This window comes from Thalassophryne amazonica, chromosome 14 (assembly GCF_902500255.1).
Source record: "Thalassophryne amazonica chromosome 14, fThaAma1.1, whole genome shotgun sequence".
Classification (NCBI taxonomy): domain Eukaryota; kingdom Metazoa; phylum Chordata; class Actinopteri; order Batrachoidiformes; family Batrachoididae; genus Thalassophryne; species Thalassophryne amazonica.
The window spans coordinates 77377243-77401072 of NC_047116.1; the positions used below are offsets into that span (position 1 = coordinate 77377243).

The window sequence follows — 23830 nt, forward strand, 5'->3', positions numbered from 1 at the left end:
CAAATCTCTACAACCTAATATAAATTAATTAAAAATATAAAATCCAAGATGATGGGTTGCATAAGTAATCAGTCCCTTTGGTATAATACCTGTAAATAATCAGTTTTATTGCTAGTTTTCTTCAGACAAGTCAGAGGATGGATACATGAACATTTCCAAGTCACTGAATATGTCTTGGACTTTATTTACATCAATTATGAAGAAATACAAACAGTATGACCCTCTATAATAAATCTGTGTGGAGTAGACAGTTCACAAAAACTGAGTGACTGTGCAAGAAGGAGAAGAGTGAGGAAAGCCACCAAGACCCAGAAGAAGTTATAGGCTCCACTGGCTGTGATTGGAGAAACTGTGCACAGTGCATGTTTTTGCGTTTTGTATCCCCAGTTATACGGCTTCATGATGGAGTGGTACGGAGGAGGGTTTTCTTTCACCAAAACATTAAATCTAGGCTTGTATCTCAGATGTACCTTCTAGCAAATTGTAGCTGAACTTTCGGCTCTTCTTTTTGAGAAAATCCTCTCACTCTTCTCCTTGTTGCAGACTCACTCGGTTTTTGAGAACTGTCTACTTCACACAGATTTACCACAGAGTGTCATACTGTTTGGTTTTCTTCATAATTGAGGTAACTAAAGTTCAAGACATATTCAGTGACCTGGAAATGTTCATGTATCCATCCCCTGACTTGTCTGAAGAAAACTGGCAATTAAACTAATTATTTACAGATATTATACCAAAGGGGCTAATTACTTACTCAACCCATCATCTTGGCTTTTATATTTTTAATTAATTTAATTTGTATAATTTGACTCTCAATTTATGTGTCTATGCTCACCTATGGTTGTGAACTTTGGGTAATGACTGAAAGAAAAAGGTTGTGGATATGAGCAACAAAAATGAGATTCATCCATTGGGTATCTGGGCTTACACTCAGGGACAGGATGAATATCTTGATTATCTGTGAGGTACTCTGAGTTGAGGAAGCACCCAGGATTATATTTCCAAGATGGCTTGAGAACACCCCAGGATCCCACGGGCAGAGCTAGAGGACTTGGCCGAGAATAGGGATGTGTGGGATGAGCTGCTTGTTCTGCTGCCACTGTCATCTGGCTAAATGAATGAACACATTATTATCCTGTCATTGTTAATGGACTGTGTTACTTACAAGATACTGATAAAACCAGTTTGTGGAACAAAAATGAAAACCAGAAACGTTTGGTATTTTGCTAGGAATGAAAACGAAACCATAAATTTGATATATTTTTATGTTTCTGAACAGAATAATTATTTTAAAATAATGGTGACAGGTTAATACTGTTATTTTTTTCATTCTTGAAAAGGTTTCTGTTTACAGTGACACACTGAGCTTCACTTCCTGCTGTTCACTTATTTTGGTTGTTGTTGGCGGGACAAAGTGTTGCATCCTGTGTTTCATGCTGAGAACCAGGAGCAGACAAACATTGAGGGACTTCTTTAAAAACACTGCATTTATTGGCATTATTATGATTTTTTTTTTTTTTTGAGGTGGGGGGAGATAATAGAATAAGATAACAGATGCCTGAATGCCATGTTATGATGAGGAAGTACTGTACATCTGCACACCAATCATATGCTTTTTGCACAGTCCCATCACACGACATATTATTTAACAGTGAACATAGTCTTGCCTATTTGACTATTTACTTCTTACAGAAGCATTTTTTTCCTTTTCTTTTTATTATTGTTGTTTATGAACCAATAACACAAAATCAAATTCCTTGTATGTGAGAACTTACTTAGCAACAAATTCAATTCTTATTCTGATTCTAAAAACGCTGTATTTTTTCAGTAATTTCTGTGATAAGGAATTAGAATATTTCCCAGACGTCATCTTCCAAAACATGGATGTCTTCTCGTCAGGTTGTGATGATGAATCCAACTGAAATGACGTAACGTGTGATTAAGACTTTATTTTTACTCAGTGTTGCTGGTTAGCGTTCGATCCATTATTTTGGTCTGTGAGGCTGAGAGGAACGCACCGCCGTGTCTTTTAAAAATACACAAACACACTGCTTCACTTTATTCACTTCGCTCTATTTCAGATGATCAGCGTGGATCCTCTTTCTCTTAAAAGGCTTTATTTTACTCAGTGTTCCATTTCTGTTGCCAGCTACAGACTGGTATATCGTTGTCTTCTCCGGTTTTCGTGGCAGCATTGCAGCAGAATTGTAAGTCATAATGTAACACAGATGGTAAACATAACTACATTAACTTAAAACTAGCTTCATTAAAATGCAACAGTCCATACAGTTTTGTATTAGAATATGGACATTAATCAGTCTGCAAGTACTTTTACTTTTAATACGTAAAATACATTTAAAAGCAGGTAATATTTACTTTTAGTTAAGTAGTGTTGTAATTGTCGTACTTCTACTTTTACTAGAGTAAATATTTATTTGGTTATTTGTACTTTTACTTTATTATTGGGACTCAGTACTTCCTCCACCTCTGGTATTTACCCCCGTGTCCCACGTCCCGCATGTGTGTGTGCGGGATGCCCATTAGGCCCGCACTTGTGTGGTTCTGGACACTCCCCCGGACCCCCCTAGTTATGCTTTGCCCCCTTGGCGCTGGCAGCCACATGTGGGTGTCCTACATTGGTAAATTCAAATGTTGGCAGGTATGGTGTTGAGTAATTTTTTTTCTGCACTCCTTTCTTTGAAAAATGACAGATCTTTTACAGAAAGGAAAAATAAGAAAACATTTGTTGCATTAAAAAACGTTTTACAATAAGGTGAAGCTGAAAATGATGACTTTGACTTTTAAGTTCCTCCAAAGTAGGTTTTGCAGATGCAAGGTTGAGATTAGTGGGACAGTTTTAAACCAAACTGTTAAGAGCAGCTGACTGAGAAAATCAGCAATGGGATGGAAAGTCGGGGTTGGCGGATCTTGACAAAACTCTTCATACATGCTTATTTAGGTTAAAAAATAGCATTTTCCAAAGTATTTTTGAAAAATTTAATTTGGTTGCCATGGAAATGAGCTATGCTGAAAAAGGGGCTAAATTAGCCATTGTGGCCACTCAGATGGTCGCATTTTCAGCACTTTTCATGTGCAAATTAGAAAAAAATTTCCTAGACCTATACATGAATGGTACACATCCCTGAAATGTGCATGCTGTATATTTTCAAATGAGGTGCAACATACATACATGCCCGTAAAGTGAAAAGAAAATATTGGCGTTTTATAACGTGAGCTCTATTCAAATTTTACAAGTTTGAAAATTCAAATTATTGTCAATTTTCCTTGCGCGACTGCCAGTGTTCAGACCATGGTAGGCCATTTTGCTAACATAAATATGAAAGATAGATTCGTGAGGTACACATTTATGGGAAAAAATCCAATTGCATCGGACCATTCGCCCAGATTCAAGTATTGGTAAATTTTGAAGAAACAGTGTAAATGGCTATTTTGATATGATCTTCCAGAACGTGAGGATCAACCTATCATTGTGTCATCATATGTCATTTATAGACTGACCCCTGTAGACCATGATAACACATTTAAAAAAAAAGTTATAGCAATTTTTTTCCAATGCCCATGTGTGTCATATAAATTTCATTTTATGACCATGGAACAGAAATTTGACAAAAAAAACGGTGAAAATGGTTAACTTCACATAATCTCATAGAATGTGAGGACAGTCCAATCATCCTGCCATCATATCTGATGTAAATAGTAATCCCTGGAGAGTATAAAAACACACTAAAAAGTTATTGCAGTTTTACTTCAATGCTGATACGTTATATATATATATATATATATATATATATATATATATATATATATATATATATATATATATATATATATATATATATATATATATATATATTATAGATGTAATCATATTTCGCCCAACAGCCAATTTTGAAGAAACTGAAGTAATGAAATTCTTGAAACACACTGCACTGATCTCCTCCTGGTGTATAAATTATGAACTGTATATTGGAATATAATTAATGCCAGAAATGCAAGCCATTCTAGAGTTGATAAATGGTCCAGGGAACTAGAAATTGTAGTAAGTGAAGATCACTGGAAATAATGTTTTACAAAGTTGAGATCCTGTACTGAAAATAGCCAACTGAGATCCTTCCAATATAAATTTTTGCACAAAGCTATTGTGACAAATGAAATACTAGTGAAATATGGCAAAAAACAGTTATACACATGCTACTTCTGTGGAAGCCACATTGAAACTATGGAACATCTATTCTATGATTGCATACATGTAAATGACCCGTGGAAAGATTTTGTACAAAGGTTTTACCATTTATAAGACCATATATGAATAAATGCAATGTAATGCTAGGAATAATTAGTGGAGAACACTTGGAACTAATCAATCTTTTATTTATTATCATAAAAAAATATATATTTACAACACAAAATGTTGTCAACGGGTAATCAGTATGTAGAGCCTATTACTATTTATCCAAGAACATTACAAACAAGATTCTGTGTCAAATAATTGTAATTGGGAGCCAATAAGACATGTATTTTTAAAAATGATGTTTTTGTTTCCCTTTCTTTTTCAGTTTTTTTTTTTTTTTGTGTGTGTGTGTGTGTGACCATGTCTTTGGTAATTTATAGCTGATGTATATGTCATGAAGATAAAATAAAAATATAAATAAATTAAAAAATATGAAACTTGCCAATACAATACTGATCGAAACAATTAAAAAAAACACAAAAAATACTTACTCTGTCCTATTTTCACTTCGAGCTGATCACTTCGAGTTGTGCACATGCTGTTGTTGTTCAACCACCAGGAAAGATCATCAAAACACACGGCGGAAAAGTTTCCTTGAACTGTTAGAACGACAAATATCACACTGAAAATGGCAGTAAATTCACATGTTTGGGCCCCCCCATTGATGCATTTTCCATCAGATGCAATTGAATTTTTTAACAGGCATGGGAAGCTACACTATTTTTCTCAATAGCTACCCAATATGAGGTCACAGATTAGGTCCGATCCCCGACAATTTAATTTTTAGTTAAGCATGTTTTTAACTAATTCGATAGCTCCACATAGGACTTGTTTTTTTTTGTAATTCCTTATTTCTCAAATTTCTGTTCAAAAGACACAGTATGTTTAAAACACCATGGAGAGTTATGCTACTTCACAAACAAGTGTTAAAACATTGTTTAAAAAGTGTTTTTATGACTTTTTCTATGTACTCAAAAATGCCATTTTTGGTCAACTTGCTGACTTGGAGGCGCATTTGCCTCAAAAAAACACGACTGGTTACCATGACAACCACTTAATATTATGGCCAAATATTTTGGGGAAGTTTTACACTAGCCAAGTACTGTTCACACAGCCAGTTTCATTAAAATCCGTGAGATGCCACTTTCCGTGTTTTGGACCCCTACGGTTGATTTTCTCAGTCAGCTGCTCTTAAATCAGTATGAACAAGCTGAACGCTGCAACACATATGCAGAGTTGCAACATTGCTTTTCTCGTTTATGACACAACAGGTGGTTTTGTGGTGTACTGTGGGAGTTGAACTTCTGACCTAAAGGCTGGGGCTTAATTCTGACTACGGCGTCTTTAATTTAATGTAATCAGGTTAGTCCGATTAAGATCGAAACCTCTTTTGCATGGGAGACCTGGACAGTTATAAAGTTTCCAATTCACCTAACCTGCATGTGTTTAGATGTGGGAGGAAACCAGGGCACCTGGAGAAAACCCACGCAAACACGGGGAGAACATGCAAACTCCACACAGAAAGGCCACAGGTGGGAACCGATCCCATGACCTTCTTGCTGTGAGGCAGCAGTGCTAACCACTAATGCACTGTTGAAACTACCTGTCTGTGCCCTCCATCTGGTGTCTGGTGTTACTCCATCCAGGAGTAACGTGATGGATTAATGTTAGAACCACGTGAAGCTGTGATCTCTCTTCCTCTTTATGCTACAGAAACCTGAGATAAGGCCCGGCCCAATGGTGTTGAGTTTCCTCACTTCCCCCTATCTGTTGTCCTGTGTGTTGCATGTTGTTGCTTTGTGGTGTTTTTACCTTTGTTTAACACTTTAGCCATTCTTGAGTTCTGCTTTAGTTTCTGTCCTCGGGTCTTAGGTTTATTTCCACTGATTTTAAGGAGTCTTGTGGTGTGTTTCTTTTGTTATACTCACCCTGGCATCTTTACAGTTTTCTGTTTTTGCTTTGTCTGTTGTCTTGTCCATCTGTCACCTGTTTGTGCACATCTGTTCAACATTCTAATCACAGCACTTGTCTCTCATCTGCTCACTGTTCTGATTTTGCTACCGGATTATTTTCCTCACATTTCTTTTTCCTGTGATGTTGTCCTTTGTCTCGTTTCTTGCTCCTATTCTTCTTCCTGACTCTTCCACTACAGAATGACTAGCCTCCTTCACCTAACTTTTCGGACTGCGTCCCATCTTTGGACTGCTTCAGCTCACTTTTGGTAAATAAACCACTATTCATGTTTTTGCCCGTTTATTTGTGAACAGCCTGGAAACCACAATTTTTCATATATCCTTATGAACTTTTTTTTTTTTTTTTTTTTTTACAGAGGATTCATATCCTAATAGGCAAGAAATGATTACATTTTTAAGGTAATAGGTCAAAGGTCAAAGTCAGGAAAAATCATGGAAAATTGGAAAAATCCCTATCCTTTAACATTGAATGAATTTTCAAAAATCTTAATCAATAGTATGAACAGGCTAAGTTTGATCCATATTGCAAATTTAGAGGATATTTGATTTCAACATTGAAAAGTCGTTTCTAACAGGACTTTGACCTTGAAATTTTTTCTCAGGTAAAAATTTATGGAATTGGAACTAGTGTTGGTGGAGGCTTGTGCTCTATGAGTGCTGTGCTTTAGTTTCCACTGTGTGGCTGGCTACTCTGTCTGTGTGCCACTGGACAGCTTCACTGAAAGTTTGCTGGCAGTTGGCCATACAGTCCCTCAGACAGAGCGCCTTTCCAGGGAACTTTATTTTTTCTTGTTTGCCCGCTTCAGGAGCACAGCACAACTCTGGACACCACGATGGTTGGATTATCACATGGAATTAATTTTTTCTTTTGAGTGAGAGGATTTTAACCGCAGGCTGCTGTCCCGGCTTCATGCCCACGTCCGCGCTGTGAAACACTCCTGGATTGCTGTTGGAGGTGAGATTCATGTTTATTAATGGTGTAACGGCCTGGCACAAATTCCATGTCATATCTCCTACAGAGTTTGAAAGTGATCATTTATTACAGCATGTGATCCGTGCAGCTCTGAGCCTGACATGTGCAAGGACGTGTTACTGCACAGGACAGAGAGACGCACCTGCCCGTGTTGATGGAGACAATAGTTCACATTATTTACGTCGCCCATGGGAAGGAATGGACAAATATCTGTACTGTAAGGTCTATTGTGGATATAGCAGCCTGTTCGGATTTGTGGTGGCATGTGCCCAGTAGTGCACGGAGCTTTCGGTTTGATAGCCGCTGTTCACATTCACTGTACATGATAATAATTCATAATTATTATCATGATGAAGCATGCCACATACATTTCAACAGTTCCTTTGCACGCTGGGGGCATTATTTTATGTGGCACAGGTCATACCAGCATGCTTTGTGGTGCCAGATCTATCTTGAGGTTCCCTTGTATACACTCAAATTGTTTCGGATCCTGTTTTTTCTCCATCAGAATATGTAAATTGTGGTCAGATGGTCCTCAGACTGCACATGGACCGCCATCGCATAGGTGTCCCATTTCAACCACGCCCAAGAGTTTTGAACATGTGCATTACACTCGGGGCCACTGGCCGATTTTGATCAACTGTGTCGACTTCTGCAGATGGCTGTCAGAACGTTCTGGAACTGAAATCCGACACTTTTGGGATGTGCGCCAATTCATAATTCCAACGCCATTCTGCATAATTCTGGCTATGTGTGACAGCGGTATTAAAGAGACTATAGAGCTGTATCACTTGCATAATGAAAATATCATTATATGACAGCATGCAGGTGCCTGAGTGTTGAGGACCACAGCAATGGGAAAAGAACAAGGGGAAGCCCACGTTTCCTGCTAAATGACAAATAAGCACAGACTGCATATACACAGAGCAGTACGGTGGGTTAGTGGTTAGCACTGTTGCCTCACAGCGAGAAGGTTGGGTTAGATTCCTGCTTGTGGCCTTTCTTTGTGGAGTTATGTGTTCTCCCCATGTTTGCATGGGTTCTCTCTGGGTGCTCCAGCTTCCTCCCACACCCAAAGACATGCAGGTTAGGTGGATTAGACACTTGTTCAAAATTGTCCATAGCTGTGCATGCAGGTGTGAATGTGTTTGTTTGTTTATATGTGGCCTGCCCAGGGTGTGCCCTGCCTCTATGACTGCTGGGACAGGCTCCAGACCCCCGTGACCCTTAATTGGAGTAAGTGGTTGAAGATGAGTGAGTGAGTGAGTGAGTGAGTGAGTGAGTGAGTGAGTGCATATACACATCTAAATGACTGATTTTCTGCTGTACTGTCACCCGCAGGCCACATGGGGGAGGTGGAGATCTACAAAGTCAGCACAGGTCACCTGTTGCTGCTGAGGTGCAAAAGTTCACATCTTCCCACCAATGTAACCTGGAGCAGAGGTTACAGCCTGAGCCTGCCCTCAGGCGTGGAGGTCAGAGACGGCGCTCTGTGGTTCCTGCCTGTGCAGATCCACCACAACGGAACCTACACCTGCGAGGAAAGGTCTGAACACACACCTAACTTCCTGTTTTCAGCAGTCAGGTTCAAAAATCAGTGCTCAGGTTCAAATGTTACAAATGTGATCAAAAATGAGTGATCAGGATCAAAGATTAGAAAAGATCAGGATCACAGAGCAACAAACAGAACTAAAAGTGAGCAATCAGTATCAAAGTCACATGTTGAGGACACATGTTCAGGATCCCATGAATGTCTGTTCATAGGTGTAGTTAAGCCCAGATTCAGATAATGATCTGAATCTGGCCAACAAAAAGTACTTTTGGATAGAGATGGTCCACCAGAGTTCACTAAAAATTGACTCAGGGCTTCAGATAAATTAAATGGGGCAATATTTTTTCTAGGAAATGTTGAATCAGAAAAAATCAGAACAAAGACAAACTTGAGTTTTCTCTGGTAGTAAAATGTAAATGGTAAAAGCACAGCGAGATATTGTCATGAAGGAGGCTCTGGAACCCTGTTGCAAATGGACAAAGTCTCAGAGATTCAAAAGGCTTTATTTTAACCTAAACTGAATTGACTTTTTAAAAGCTAAAGAGTTTGGTTGCAAATCCTACCTTTAAAAAAATGCAGCTCTGCACTGTCCAGAGGACAATAGTCTATTAGCAGTCTACAAGGGAACTCAAAGGGATGAACAACAGTCAAAAATACCATGACGTTTTGTGGTGCAACAGGTGAGCCACCAATCAATCAATCAATCAATCAATCAATCAATTTTTTTATATAGCGCCAAATCACAACAAACAGTTGCCCCAAGGCGCTTTATATTGTAAGGCAAGGCCATACAATAATTATGTAAAACCCCAACGGTCAAAACGACCCCCTGTGAGCAAGCACTTGGCTACAGTGGGAAGGAAAAACTCCCTTTTAACAGGAAGAAACCTCCAGCAGAACCAGGCTCAGGGAGGGGCAGTCTTCTGCTGGGACTGGTTGGGGCTGAGGGAGAGAACCAGGAAAAAGACATGCTGTGGAGGGGAGCAGAGATCGATCACTAATGATTAAATGCAGAGTGGTGCATACAGAGCAAAAAGAGAAAGAAACAGTGCATCATGGGAACCCCCCAGCAGTCTACGTCTATAGCAGCATAACTAAGGGATGGTTCAGGGTCACCTGATCCAGCCCTAACTATAAGCTTTAGCAAAAAGGAAAGTTTTAAGCCTAATCTTAAAAGTAGAGAGGGTGTCTGTCTCCCTGATCTGAATTGGGAGCTGGTTCCACAGGAGAGGAGCCTGAAAGCTGAAGGCTCTGCCTCCCATTCTACTCTTACAAACCCTAGGAACTACAAGTAAGCCTGCAGTCTGAGAGCGAAGCACTCTATTGGGGTGATATGGTACTACGAGGTCCCTAAGATAAGATGGGACCTGATTATTCAAAACCTTATAAGTAAGAAGAAGAATTTTAAATTCTATTCTAGAATTAACAGGAAGCCAATGAAGAGAGGCCAATATGGGTGAGATATGCTCTCTCCTTCTAGTCCCCGTCAGTACTCTAGCTGCAGCATTTTGAATTAACTGAAGGCTTTTTAGGGAACTTTTAGGACAACCTGATAATAATGAATTACAATAGTCCAGCCTAGAGGAAATAAATGCATGAATTAGTTTTTCAGCATCACTCTGAGACAAGACCTTTCTGATTTTAGAGATATTGCGTAAATGCAAAAAAGCAGTCCTACATATTTGTTTAATATGTGCTTTGAATGACATATCCTGATCAAAAATGACTCCAAGATTTCTCACAGTATTACTAGAGGTCAGGGTAATGCCATCCAGAGTAAGGATCTGGTTAGACACCATGTTTCTAAGATTTGTGGGGCCAAGTACAATAACTTCAGTTTTATCTGAGTTTAAAAGCAGGAAATTAGAGGTCATCCATGTCTTTATGTCTGTAAGACAATCCTGCAGTTTAGCTAATTGGTGTGTGTCCTCTGGCTTCATGGATAGATAAAGCTGGGTATCATCTGTGTAACAATGAAAATTTAAGCAATACCGTCTAATAATACTGCCTAAGGGAAGCATGTATAAAGTGAATAAAATTGGTCCTAGCACAGAACCTTGTGGAACTCCATAATTAACTTTAGTCTGTGAAGAAGATTCCCCATTTACATGAACAAATTGTAATCTATTAGACAAATATGATTCAAACCACCGCAGCGCAGTGCCTTTAATACCTATGGCATGCTCTAATCTCTGTAACCAGAGGGCAGTAGTTTGTCAGAAGTCTTTACAGGGATTCAAACTGATTAGTGGTGGTTTTTAAAAAAAGAAAAATCCATGAAGAGGTGCAGCACCAAAACAGAAACAATTCAAAGAGCAAACAGTTCCCAAAAATCAAAACGACCCTTCCAAAACGAGAAGGGGAGAAAGGAGTGAAAATGAATAATCTCTAACAACGGCAACTGGCTCAAGGCAGGATAACCAGGATTCACTTGTTTCACAATAGGAATCACGCAGACAATCATTATCAGAGACGAGGGCAGAGGCAGAGTAAAAATCATGGCAGTCAGCAGAGCTCGAACACAGAATCATCAGAGCCTTGGAAACATGACCATGTTAACAGCTCACAGAGAAACTCAAATGGAAATCTCAATGGTACTGATGGGAAAGCGCCATCAACTGCAGTGCTCTGGCACTCATATGAGGAATCACACTCCTCATAAAGGGCATACGCCCAACAATAGTACAAACACAGAGGCAAGAGGGCCTGCAGAGTAATACTGCCAGAAATGGGATTTCACAAGGGAACCAGGCACAGAGAAAAATGACTAATGAAGCCTTAAATCAAGATAAGCAAGAGGGCAAGAGGGGAAACAAAAAGGTGTAGAGAAAGGGCATGCTGGAGGAGGAGAACTAAAAGCTACAAGCGTGCATAACACAACAGTAAACTCAGGGACACCAGTCCACTGCCCCACGCACCCACGGGAACAGAACACATACAAACCAGCCAGAATCACAAGAAACGTAATATACAGCCATGAATACTGAGGAGTGTCAGGGGACTCAAGAGGAGGACAGAAAGACACAGACAAGAGGGAGAAAATAAAAGTAATGACAGCACATAAACCAAAAGTAAAAGAGACATTTGTTCCCTGCCCTCCTTGAGGATGTGCATACAGATCAAAGAGAAAGGACACCACCAGGCTGTTCTATGTGCAGACAGTGCTGCAGTGATATAACAACCCAGTCTCACGGCATGTTGTGATTCAGGAGCACAAAATATACATTAATCTATTAGTTTGTGATATTGTGACGAAAAGCACCTCATTTTCGTCATGGCAGCGCAAATTCATTCTCATTCATTCCATGATGGCTGCACAAAATTAAAAGTGAAGCGAGTGGTTCGGGGTGGTTATGGTTAGGGTTGGGGGAAGGAGTAATAGTCAGTAATAGTGAGTTAAAAAAACCCCGTCATGAAAATTTGACTCATTTTGTGACGGGAGAATGAACAAAAAAAAAAAACATGAGACTCGGCTGGATATAACCTCAAATATGCAGTGCAAGACAACAAGAAGGGAAAAACCTAAAAGAACCAAGGTGCTGAGTAAAGTAATGCAGTCAGCAAGAGAGACTACCCACGAGGGGGATGTGGGTGAAATACAAAAAAAAAAAAAAAAAAAAACCACGAGAGAGTGACTAGCAAAAACCCAGATAACCCGTGCACCAGTCAAACCACCAAAGGCTCGTGACAGATATTAGCAAGTTAAAGTTACTGATCTTTTTTTTCAGCTTCCTTACATATATCCTTCCTTGCTGGAGTCAAAAATAACCAAAAAGGCTCTATATATTGCAAAAAGGTGCAATATAGCACTAAAAGTGGCTTCTATGATTACGAGCCCATAAGACACTTTTTATGCTATTTAGCACCATTTGTTTTTTTGTGTGAATGTTTATAACAAAACCATAACATTAAACAGACACTTTCTCAACATGATTTCTGTAAGAAAGCTGAAGGCCTGAATTGACGACAGTGAAAAATCCAGATCTACATGTCAGCATTAGTACATTAAAGTAATTTAAAAGTTACCATAAATTCGGAGGTCACATGAGTGATCACACAATCCTGTTATATTTTTCAAATTTAATGGTGCTAATTTATGACACATATGTTATGATGTGTGTATTTTAGACCACAATGTCTTAAAAAAAGATTATATTACCGGTGAAGCCCAGCAGGCATTACAGTACACAGAATCAGTGTAAACATGACTGCCATGGTCCCACACTTAGGCTGTGGTGGTTTTTTGGAACCTCTATGAATGAGTTACCTTTCTTCAGATATACATTTATCATATTTTCAGTTTTCTCTCACCATAAGTTGGTGGTTCCAGACAAGACAAGATGATGAGTCCCTGTGGACCACAAGAAGTTCAACTTTTACTGTTTATCGTGATTAAAACATTAAGAACCATAAGACAACAATGGATTGATGAACCAAATTAAATTTATTTTGCACATGTATATTACAAGACATATTTAAAGTCTGACACACTTAAAAAAATAAAAAAAAATCTTCGAAAACTTTTCGGACTAATTTCGTTTTCACACACTAAGTAGCTGTGGTGCTGTCAGACATCGTGCTCAGTTTCCTGACCACAGGTCTGACACTGTGAGGAAGTGAAAAGCACTTGCTGTCGTGCTTTCAGTGACTTTTTTTCTGGGACAAAAATAAATAAATAAATAAATAAATCTCTCTATATTAACTGTTTCCCAGGTGGGTGATCATGTGCTGCCCCCTGGTGGCCAGCTACAGCTGAGACAGACGTCCTAAAATAAGAAAAGCTCAACCAATAAAACAGAGCATGCAAAATTTGTAGCGAGAAATGATATTGCCACCAAAGTTGTAATCAGCACATTTGGTTAAATGTGAAATTATTATTTTTATCTTTCAGTAATCAAAAAGTATGGAAAAACTATAAATTCATAATAATATCACCTAAAATTGAGAAAATGTATGTAATCTCTGAATAAATTCTCTATGATAAGCATGGAAAGCATAATGGAGTCAGAGAGATGGTCTGCAAAATTTCTTAATATAATAACATAATAATAATGACTGCATATTCAACTTTGAAATTTTGATCTGAGAGATATAGATTAGGAACACAGGATCTCTTATTTTTGGCAGTGTTGCCATCTTTTATTTTAATACTTACTTTGGGACCCGTCAGTTCTTATTGGATCATTGAGGTTCTTACAAAGAGGGAAAAGTGTGGGCAGCAATAGACAACAGGTTTTTATCCCAACATTTATACAATTTGAACAATACGTATATATAACAATAAGCATTACTGTACTGCCTCAAGCAATGCTGGTTGTTGAACTTACAATGTTGTCTGACATTGATTATATGTGCATGTGATCTGTTTGCACAAACTGTGTAAACAGTGTAACACATGCATGTTGTTTGCACATGCACAATGTTTGAAACATCACATGTCTGATATCCTAATTGTACTGATTAGTGAAAAGCTGAAAAAACTTAAATATCAGATTTATCAGATCACTTGCAAAACCAGTCATGTTTGCGGAATGTCATTCCATCTGAAAGAAAATTATAATTACCATCAATATCAAAATAAAAACCATATGCTGCATTTATGAAAAAAAAAAAAAAAACCTTGGATGTACCTGGAATGAGATCAATGAAAAGACACAAACAACAGTTAGAAAAAATAAGTTTCACAATAATATTAAATATTATTGTGAGATATTGTTTGGGATGACTTCATGGTCTCCACATTTCATTGATTTCAATTATCAAAATTGGGAGCCTAAAATTTGAAAGAAAAATGAGAGAAAAGGAATAAAGATCAAGAGAAGAATGGGCAACAAAGCAATAACTTTTGAAATTGTGACAGAGGGATCAAAGATAAATGATAAGCACAACTCTACACAGCAATGTAACAAAGATAACTGAATATTCAACACTTACGATGGCAGGGGACAAACATGATCGAACACCGACATAGACCATGGTGAAGAATCTGTCAGCAAAACAGGAACTAATGCAGGATTAAATAATGAAACATAAATTAACAAATGAGTGAAAAAAATAGGGGAGACCGGAAAACAACACACACACAGAAACTAACACAAAAAGTAACTCAAAACTCCAGAATTCAATGTACAGCCCCTCGACCTCAATCCAAATGGTTCGACTTGCATATGCATTGCCGTACGAATATTACAACTGCAACCCAACCGCTGTCCGATTGTTTTCCAACACGAATGTAACATGAATGTAGAGTGCATGTGCTCTGGCCACACAAATGTGCCGAATGCTGTATGAGGCATTCGAGTGCAGCTCGAATTTGCACCAGTGTCGTTCGAATGTCCATTTGTATGGCATTTATGCTAATTCCTGCTCTAGTGTGACTGGGGTATCAAAACAAAACAAAAAAACCATGGCTTTGAAATTTTCGTTTCACCGAATACAAATGGCGATATGTCGGACTGGGTGAAAAATGACTGTAGCCCGTACAAAATACAGGCAACCCATATAGATTGTAAGGTATGTAATATTAATTTGGAGTTAGTCTTTATAAATACAGTTGTTGTTGTTGCTCCAAATTTGGCATCGTGTTTCTCATAGAATAGAATAGAATAGAATAGAAATACTTTATTCATCCCAAGCTGGGAAATTTCTTTGCATTTACACTTAGACAGTGCACCCTTGTTCCCACTATTAATAGTAGAATAAAATAAGGAATAAAATAGAAATAAAATATATAAAATTAAAATTCAAAATAAAGAAAAAAATATAATATGTACAGCAAAGTGTGCAATAATAATGTACAATGTGCAGTAATAATGTACAGTAACAGTATATTAGAGCCGATATATGGATTAGCAGTATACACCAGATGTCATGGGGTGTCTCAATATACTGATAAAGGATAGATCAGCTTTTATTATACAGTGTGATGGCATGGGGCAGGAAAGATTTCCTGTATCTATCCCTTCGACAGCGGAGCTGAAGCAGCCTGTGTGAGAAGCTGCTCCGCTGTCCGACCACTGTACAGTGGAGAGGGTGCTGTTCATTATCCTTATCATGTTATTACTTAACATATCTGCCGCCGTTAGCTGTCCCCCAGCAGATCCCGAGCAGCCGGGAAAGCAGGCCGGCTGGGTGACTGTGAGGAGGAAGCGTAGTCCTAAACAGAAGCCCCCTGTACACCACCAACCCGTTCACATCTCTAACTGTTTTTCCCCACTCGGCGACACACCCAACGAGGAACAAACTCTGGTTATTGGCGACTCTGTTTTGAGAAATGTGAAGTTAGCGACACCAGCAACCATAGTCAATTGTCTTCCGGGGGCCAGAGCAGGGGACATTGAAGGAAATTTGAAACTGCTGGCTAAGGCTAAGCGTAAATGTGGTAAGATTGTAATTCATGTCGGCAGCAATGACACCCGGTTACGCCAATCGGAGGTCACTAAAATTAAAACAATTTTGGACTCTGTAGTTTTCTCTGGGCCCCTCCCCAATCGGACCGTGAGTGACATGTTTAGCCGCATGTTCTCCTTGAATTTCTGGCTGTCTGAGTGGTGTCCAAAAAATGAGGTGGGCTTCATAGATAATTGGCAAAGCTTCTGGGGAAAACCTGGTCTTGTTAGGAGATACGGCATCCATCCCACTTTGGATGGAGCAGCTCTCATTTCTAGAAATATGGCCAATTTTATTAAACCCTCCAAACCGTGACTATCCAGGGTTGGGACCAGGAAGCAGAGTTGTAGTCTTACACACCTCTCTGCAGCTTCTCTCCCCCTGCCATCCCCCCAATACCCCATCCCCGTAGAGACGGTGCCAGCTCCCAGACCACCAACAACCAGTAAAATTCTATGTAAGCATAAAAATTCAAAAAGAAAAAATAATATAGCACGTTCATCTGCACCACAGACTAAAACAGTTAAATGTGGTTTATTAAACATTAGGTCTCTCTCTTCTAAGTCCCTGTTAGTAAATGATATAATAATTGATCAACATATTGATTTATTGTGCCTTACAGAGACCTGGTTACAGCAGGATGAATATGTTAGTTTAAATGAGTCAACACCCCCGAGTCACACTAACTGTCAGAATGCTCGTTAGTAGTCCCAAAAAACAGTTTTATTTGTTATTATCTATCGTCCACCTGGTCGTTACTGTGAGTTTCTCTGTGAATTGTCAGACCTTTTGTCTGACTTAGTGCTTAGCTCAGATAAGATAATTATAGTGGGCGATTTTAACATCCACATAGATGCTGAGAATGACAGCCTCAACACTGCATTTACTCTATTATTAGACTCAATTGGCTTTGCTCAAAATGTAAATGAGTCCACCCACCACTTTAACCATACTTTAGATCTTGTTCTGACATATGGTATGGAAATTGAAGACTTTACTGTTGTGTGTTGGGGGGGGGGGGGGGTGGCTGGACATTTTGGTGTTCTTTTCTTTTCTTTGCTCTCCAGGTGGTATGAAAACTGATTTGTCTGTGGAGAAGGTGCTGGCTGAAGAGTCCTTCACCCTCATCAGCGTTATGTGCAGCACCTGTGGATGGTGCTCAAGTGCAACCTTAAAGACTTTCAGCTGAAGCAGATAATGAGATGGCGTTCTGCATTTAAGCCATGTGTGATTCAAGCAGAATTGCCGGGAACTCGACCTTGTGATGTTCGTTTGTGAGACGCTGAGGACCGCGCCTGGGTTTGACACATCGTGCCTGTGAAGGAAGAAGGGTGAGGGACACATGCTGTCAGCACACATCTGAGGTGATTAATTGTTTGACTAATTGTTGATAGTAACTTGGTATTTGTTACGCAGTAGATTTGAATTGTGATGAGAATTGTGCAGCTCGCTTCTCACTGCCGTGGCGTGCGGAGTGGTAATCCTCCACCTGTTGTGAGAAGCTGCTCATTTACATAAAGCTTAAATACAGACCTGAATGTGTTGCTGATAGTGTGTGCCTTTTGAAGGATATTGGTTGTAGCTGCTGACTTACCTCACCTTTTCTATCCTTCGCAGAGAGTTGGTTTGTCGTGTCCACCTGGGGGGTGTTTGGCGGTAAAGTGAGTCCAGAAGCACCGGGCTTCGATCCTTTTAGGCGCTGGAGAGCGTGCCAGCCTTCACTCCACCAGACTGACGCATCTTTTGTTCATACACTTTGTTATGCACCAGAGGGTGAAAAAAATTAATTGTTTTGTTATTGGAACCGCTTTCTGGTTATTTTAGCGCTGGGTTCCGTCAGACGCAGGTCCGCTCCTCAACCCGCGTCGACACATAACATTAACAGTATTCCCTGAAAACCCCCTTCTGTCTGATCATTTCTTAATAACATTTACATTTACTTTAATGGACTGCCCAGCAGTGGGGAATAAGTTTCATTACAGTAGAAGTCTTTCGGAAAGCGCTGTAACTAGGTTTAAGGATATGATTCTTTCTTTGTTATGTTCTCCAATGCCATATACCAACACAGTGCAGAGTAGCTACCTAAACACTGTGAGTGAGATAGATTATCTCGTCAGTAGTTTTACATCCTCATTGAGCACAACTTTGGATGCTGTAGCTCCTCTGAAAAAGAGAGCCTTAAATCAGAAGTGCCTGACTCCGTGGTATAACTCACAAACTCGCAGCTTAAAGCAGATAACCCGTAAGTTGGAGAGGAAATGGCATCTCACTAATTTAGAAGATCTTCACTTAGCCTGGAAAAAGAGTCTGTTGCTCTATAAAAAATCCCTCCGTAAAGCTAGGACATGTTACTACTCATCACTTGCTTGCCTCTACTGGTGGTTGGCTCTCACTGCGGTATTGTATCACTTCCTGTTCCGGAGCACAGCGGTGTTTTTCTGTATCTGTTAGCTGTTTAATCTGCGCAGTTAGATTGATCTAGTTATCTAGATTACGATTTGTTTCCCAGTGTAATCTTTACGTGCCTTAACTAAAGCACTCCTTCTGCTGAATCACCTCTAAATTATTTATACATTATTCACTTTGCGTGTTTTTAGGAATCCGCTAGCTTAGCGTAGCTACTAGCTCTTAGCCGATTTAGCATGGCGGCTTCTCCTGTCTCCCGCACTTTTCTGCTCTGGGTGTGAAATGTTTAGTTATTCCTCTGCCTCCTTTAGCAGTAATGGTACTTGTAATAAGTGTATCTTATTCGTAGCTTTGGAGGCCAGGCTGGGCGAATTGGAGACTCGGCTCCGCACCGTGGAAAATTCTACAGCTAGCCAGGCCCCTGTAGTCGGTGCGGACCAAGGTAGTTTAGCCGCCGTTAGTTACCCCCTGGCAGATCCCGAGCAGCCGGGAAAGCAGGCCGACTGGGTGACTGTGAGGAGGAAGCGTAGCCCTAAACAGAAGCCCCGTGTACACCGCCAACCCGTTCACATCTCTAACCGTTTTTCCCCACTCGACGACACACCCGCCGAGGATCAAACTCTGGTTATTGGCGACTCTGTTTTGAGAAATGTGAAGTTAGCGACACCAGCAACCATAGTCAATTGTCTTCCGGGGGCCAGAGCAGGCGACATTGAAGGAAATTTGAAACTGCTGGCTAAGGCTAAGCGTAAATTTGGTAAGATTGTAATTCACGTCGGCAGTAATGACACCCGGTTACGCCAATCGGAGGTCACTAAAATTAACATTAAATCGGTGTGTAACTTTGCAAAAACAATGTCGGACTCTGTAGTTTTCTCTGGGCCCCTCCCCAATCGGACCGGGAGTGACATGTTTAGCCGCATGTTCTCCTTGAATTGCTGGCTGTCTGAGTGGTGTCCAAAAAATGAGGTGGGCTTCATAGATAATTGGCAAAGCTTCTGGGGAAAACCTGGTCTTGTTAGGAGAGACGGCATCCATCCCACTTTGGATGGAGCAGCTCTCATTTCTAGAAATCTGGCCAATTTTCTTAAATCCTCCAAACCGTGACTATCCAGGGTTGGGACCAGGAAGCAGAGTTGTAGTCTTACACACCTCTCTGCAGCTTCTCTCCCCCTACCATCCCCTCATTACCCCATCCCCGTAGAGACGGTGCCTGCTCCCAGACTACCAATAACCAGCAAAAATCTATTTAAGCATAAAAATTCAAAAAGAAAAAATAATATAGCACCTTCAACTGCACCACAGACTAAAACAGTTAAATGTGGTCTATTAAACATTAGGTCTCTCTCTTCTAAGTCCCTGTTGGTAAATGATATAATAATTGATCAACATATTGATTTATTCTGCCTAACAGAAACCTGGTTACAGCAGGATGAATATGTTAGTTTAAATGAGTCAACACCCCCGAGTCACACTAACTGTCAGAATGCTCGTAGCACGGGCCGGGGCGGAGGATTAGCAGCAATCTTCCATTCCAGCTTATTAATTAATCAAAAACCCAGACAGAGCTTTAATTCATTTGAAAGCTTGTCTCTTAGTCTTGTCCATCCAAATTGGAAGTCCCAAAAACCAGTTTTATTTGTTATTATCTATCATCCACCTGGTCGTTACTGTGAGTTTCTCTGTGAATTTTCAGACCTTTTGTCTGACTTAGTGCTTAGCTCAGATAAGATAATTATAGTGGGCGATTTTAACATCCACACAGATGCTGAGAATGACAGCCTCAACACTGCATTTAATCTATTATTAGACTCTATTGGCTTTGCTCAAAAAGTAAATGAGTCCACCCACCACTTTAATCATATCTTAGATCTTGTTCTGACTTATGGTATGGAAATAGAAGACTTAACAGTATTCCCTGAAAACTCCCTTCTGTCTGATCATTTCTTAATAACATTTACATTTACTCTGATGGACTACCCAGCAGTGGGGAATAAGTTTCATTACACTAGAAGTCTTTCAGAAAGCGCTGTAACTAGGTTTAAGGATATGATTCCTTCTTTATGTTCTCTAATGCCATATACCAACACAGTGCAGAGTAGCTACCTAAACTCTGTAAGGGAGATAGAGTATCTCGTCAATAGTTTTACATCCTCATTGAAGACAACTTTGGATGCTGTAGCTCCTCTGAAAAAGAGAGCTTTAAATCAGAAGTGTCTGACTCCGTGGTATAACTCACAAACTCGCAGCTTAAAGCAGATAACCCGTAAGTTGGAGAGGAAATGGCGTCTCACTAATTTAGAAGATCTTCACTTAGCCTGGAAAAAGAGTCTGTTGCTCTATAAAAAAGCCCTCCGTAAAGCTAGGACATCTTTCTACTCATCACTAATTGAAGAAAATAAGAACAACCCCAGGTTTCTTTTCAGCACTGTAGCCAGGCTGACAAAGAGTCAGAGCTCTATTGAGCTGAGTATTCCATTAACTTTAACTAGTAATGTCTTCATGACTTTCTTTGCTAACAAAATTTTAACTATTAGAGAAAAAATTACTCATAACCATCCCAAAGACGTATCGTTATCTTTGGCTGCTTTCAGTGATGCCGGTATTTGGTTAAACTCTTTCTCTCCGATTGTTCTGTCTGAGTTATTTTCATTAGTTACTTCATCCAAACCATCAACATGTTTATTAGACCCCATTCCTACCAGGCTGCTCAAGGAAGCCCTACCATTATTTAATGCTTCGATCTTAAATATGATCAATCTATCTTTGTTAGTTGGCTATGTACCACAGGCTTTTAAGGTGGCAGTAATTAAACCATTACTTAAAAAGCCATCACTTGACCCAGCTATCTTAACTACGTAATTATAGGCCAATCTCCAACCTTCCTTTTCTCTCAAAAATTCTTGAAAGGGTAGTTGTAAAACAGCTAACTGATCATCTGCAGAGGAATGGTGTATTTGAAGAGTTTCAGTCAGGTTTTAGAATTCATCATAGTACAGAAACAGCATTAGTGAAGGTTACAAATGATCTTCTTATGGCCTCGGACAGTGGACTCATCTCTGTGCTTGTTCTGTTAGACCTCAGTGCTGCTTTTGATACTGTTGACCATAAAATTTTATTACAGAGATTAGAGCATGCCATAGGTATTAAAGGCACTGCGCTGCGGTGGTTTGAATCATATTTGTCTAATAGATTACAATTTGTTCATGTAAATGGGGAATCTCCTTCACAGACTAAAGTTAATTATGGAGTTCCACAAGGTTCTGTGCTAGGACCAATTTTATTCACTTTATACATGCTTCCCTTAGGCAGTATTATTAGACGGTATTGCTTAAATTTTCATTGTTACGCAGATGATACCCAGCTTTATCTATCCATGAAGCCAGAGGACACACACCAATTAGCTAAACTGCAGGATTGTCTTACAGACATAAAGACATGGATGACCTCTAATTTCCTGCTTTTAAACTCAGATAAAACTGAAGTTATTGTACTTGGCCCCACAAATCTTAGAAACATGGTGTCTAACCAGATCCTTACTCTGGATGGCATTACCCTGACCTCTAGTAATACTGTGAGAAATCTTGGAGTCATTTTTGATCAGGATATGTCATTCAAAGCGCATATTAAACAAATATGTAGGACTGCTTTTTTGCATTTACGCAATATCTCTAAAATCAGAAAGGTCTTGTCTCAGAGTGATGCTGAAAAACTAATTCATGCATTTATTTCCTCTAGGCTGGACTATTGTAATTCATTATTATCAGGTTGTCCTAAAAGTTCCCTAAAAAGCCTTCAGTTAATTCAAAATGCTGCAGCTAGAGTACTGACGGGGACTAGAAGGAGAGAGCATATCTCACCCATATTGGCCTCTCTTCATTGGCTTCCTGTTAATTCTAGAATAGAATTTAAAATTCTTCTTCTTACTTATAAGGTTTTGAATAATCAGGTCCCATCTTATCTTAGGGACCTCGTAGTACCATATCACCCCAATAGAGTGCTTCGCTCTCAGACTGCAGGCTTACTTGTAGTTCCTAGGGTTTGTAAGAGTAGAATGGGAGGCAGAGCCTTCAGCTTTCAGGCTCCTCTCCTGTGGAACCAGCTCCCAATTCAGATCAGGGAGACAGACACCCTCTCTACTTTTAAGATTAGGCTTAAAACTTTCCTTTTTGCTAAAGCTTATAGTTAGGGCTGGATCAGGTGACCCTGAACCATCCCTTAGTTATGCTGCTATAGACGTAGACTGCTGGGGGGTTCCCATGATGCACTGTTTCTTTCTCTTTTTGCTCTGTATGCACCACTCTGCATTTAATCATTAGTGATCGATCTCTGCTCCCCTCCACAGCATGTCTTTTTCCTGGTTCTCTCCCTCAGCCCCAACCAGTCCCAGCAGAAGACTGCCCCTCCCTGAGCCTGGTTCTGCTGGAGGTTTCTTCCTGTTAAAAGGGAGTTTTTCCTTCCCACTGTAGCCAAGTGCTTGCTCACAGGGGGTCGTTTTGACCGTTGGGGTTTTACATAATTATTGTATGGCCTTGCCTTACAATATAAAGCGCCTTGGGGCAACTGTTTGTTGTGATTTGGCGCTATATAAAAAAATTGATTGATTGAAAAATTGATTGATTGATCACTAATTGAAGAAAATAAGAACAACCCCAGGTTTCTTTTCAGCACTGTAGCCAGGCTGACAAAGCTGAGTATTCCTTTAACTTTAACTACAACTCCTGGCAAAAATTATGGAATCACCGGCCTCGGAGGATGTTCATTCAGTTGTTTAATTTTGTAGAAAAAAAGCAGATCACAGACATGACACAAAACTAAAGTCATTTCAAATGGCAACTTTCTGGCTTTAAGAAACACTATAAGAAATCAGGAAAAAAAAATTGTGGCAGTCAGTAACGGTTACTTTTTTAGACCAAGCAGAGGGAAAAAAATATGGAATCACTCAATTCTGAGGAAAAAATTATGGAATCACCGGCCTCGGAGGATGTTCATTCCGTTGTTTAATTTTGTAGAAAAAAAGCAGATCACAGACATGACACAAAACTAAAGTCATTTCAAATGGCAACTTTCTGGCTTTAAGAAACACTATAAGAAATCAGGAAAAAAAAAATTGTGGTAGTCAGTAGCGGTTACTTTTTTAGACCAAGCAGAGGGAAAAAAATATGGAATCACTCAATTCTGAGGAAAAAATTATGGAATCATGAAAAACAAAAGAACGCTCCAACACATCACTAGTATTTTCTTTCTCTGATTGCTGTTGCCAGATCAGCTTTGCAGGTTGGACC

At 39.6% G+C, this 23830-nt stretch overlaps 1 protein-coding gene across 2 annotated transcripts in view; it reads left to right on the forward strand.

Moving 5' to 3' along the window:
* LOC117524413 (interleukin-1 receptor-like 2) overlaps positions 1–23830 on the forward strand; it is a 74207-nt gene that overhangs the window by 5712 nt on the left and 44665 nt on the right. For both annotated transcript variants that reach the window (XM_034186184.1, XM_034186185.1), the window contains exon 3: positions 8540–8744. In XM_034186184.1, the coding sequence (XP_034042075.1) occupies positions 8540–8744 (205 nt within the window). The remainder of the gene's footprint in view (positions 1–8539; positions 8745–23830) is intronic.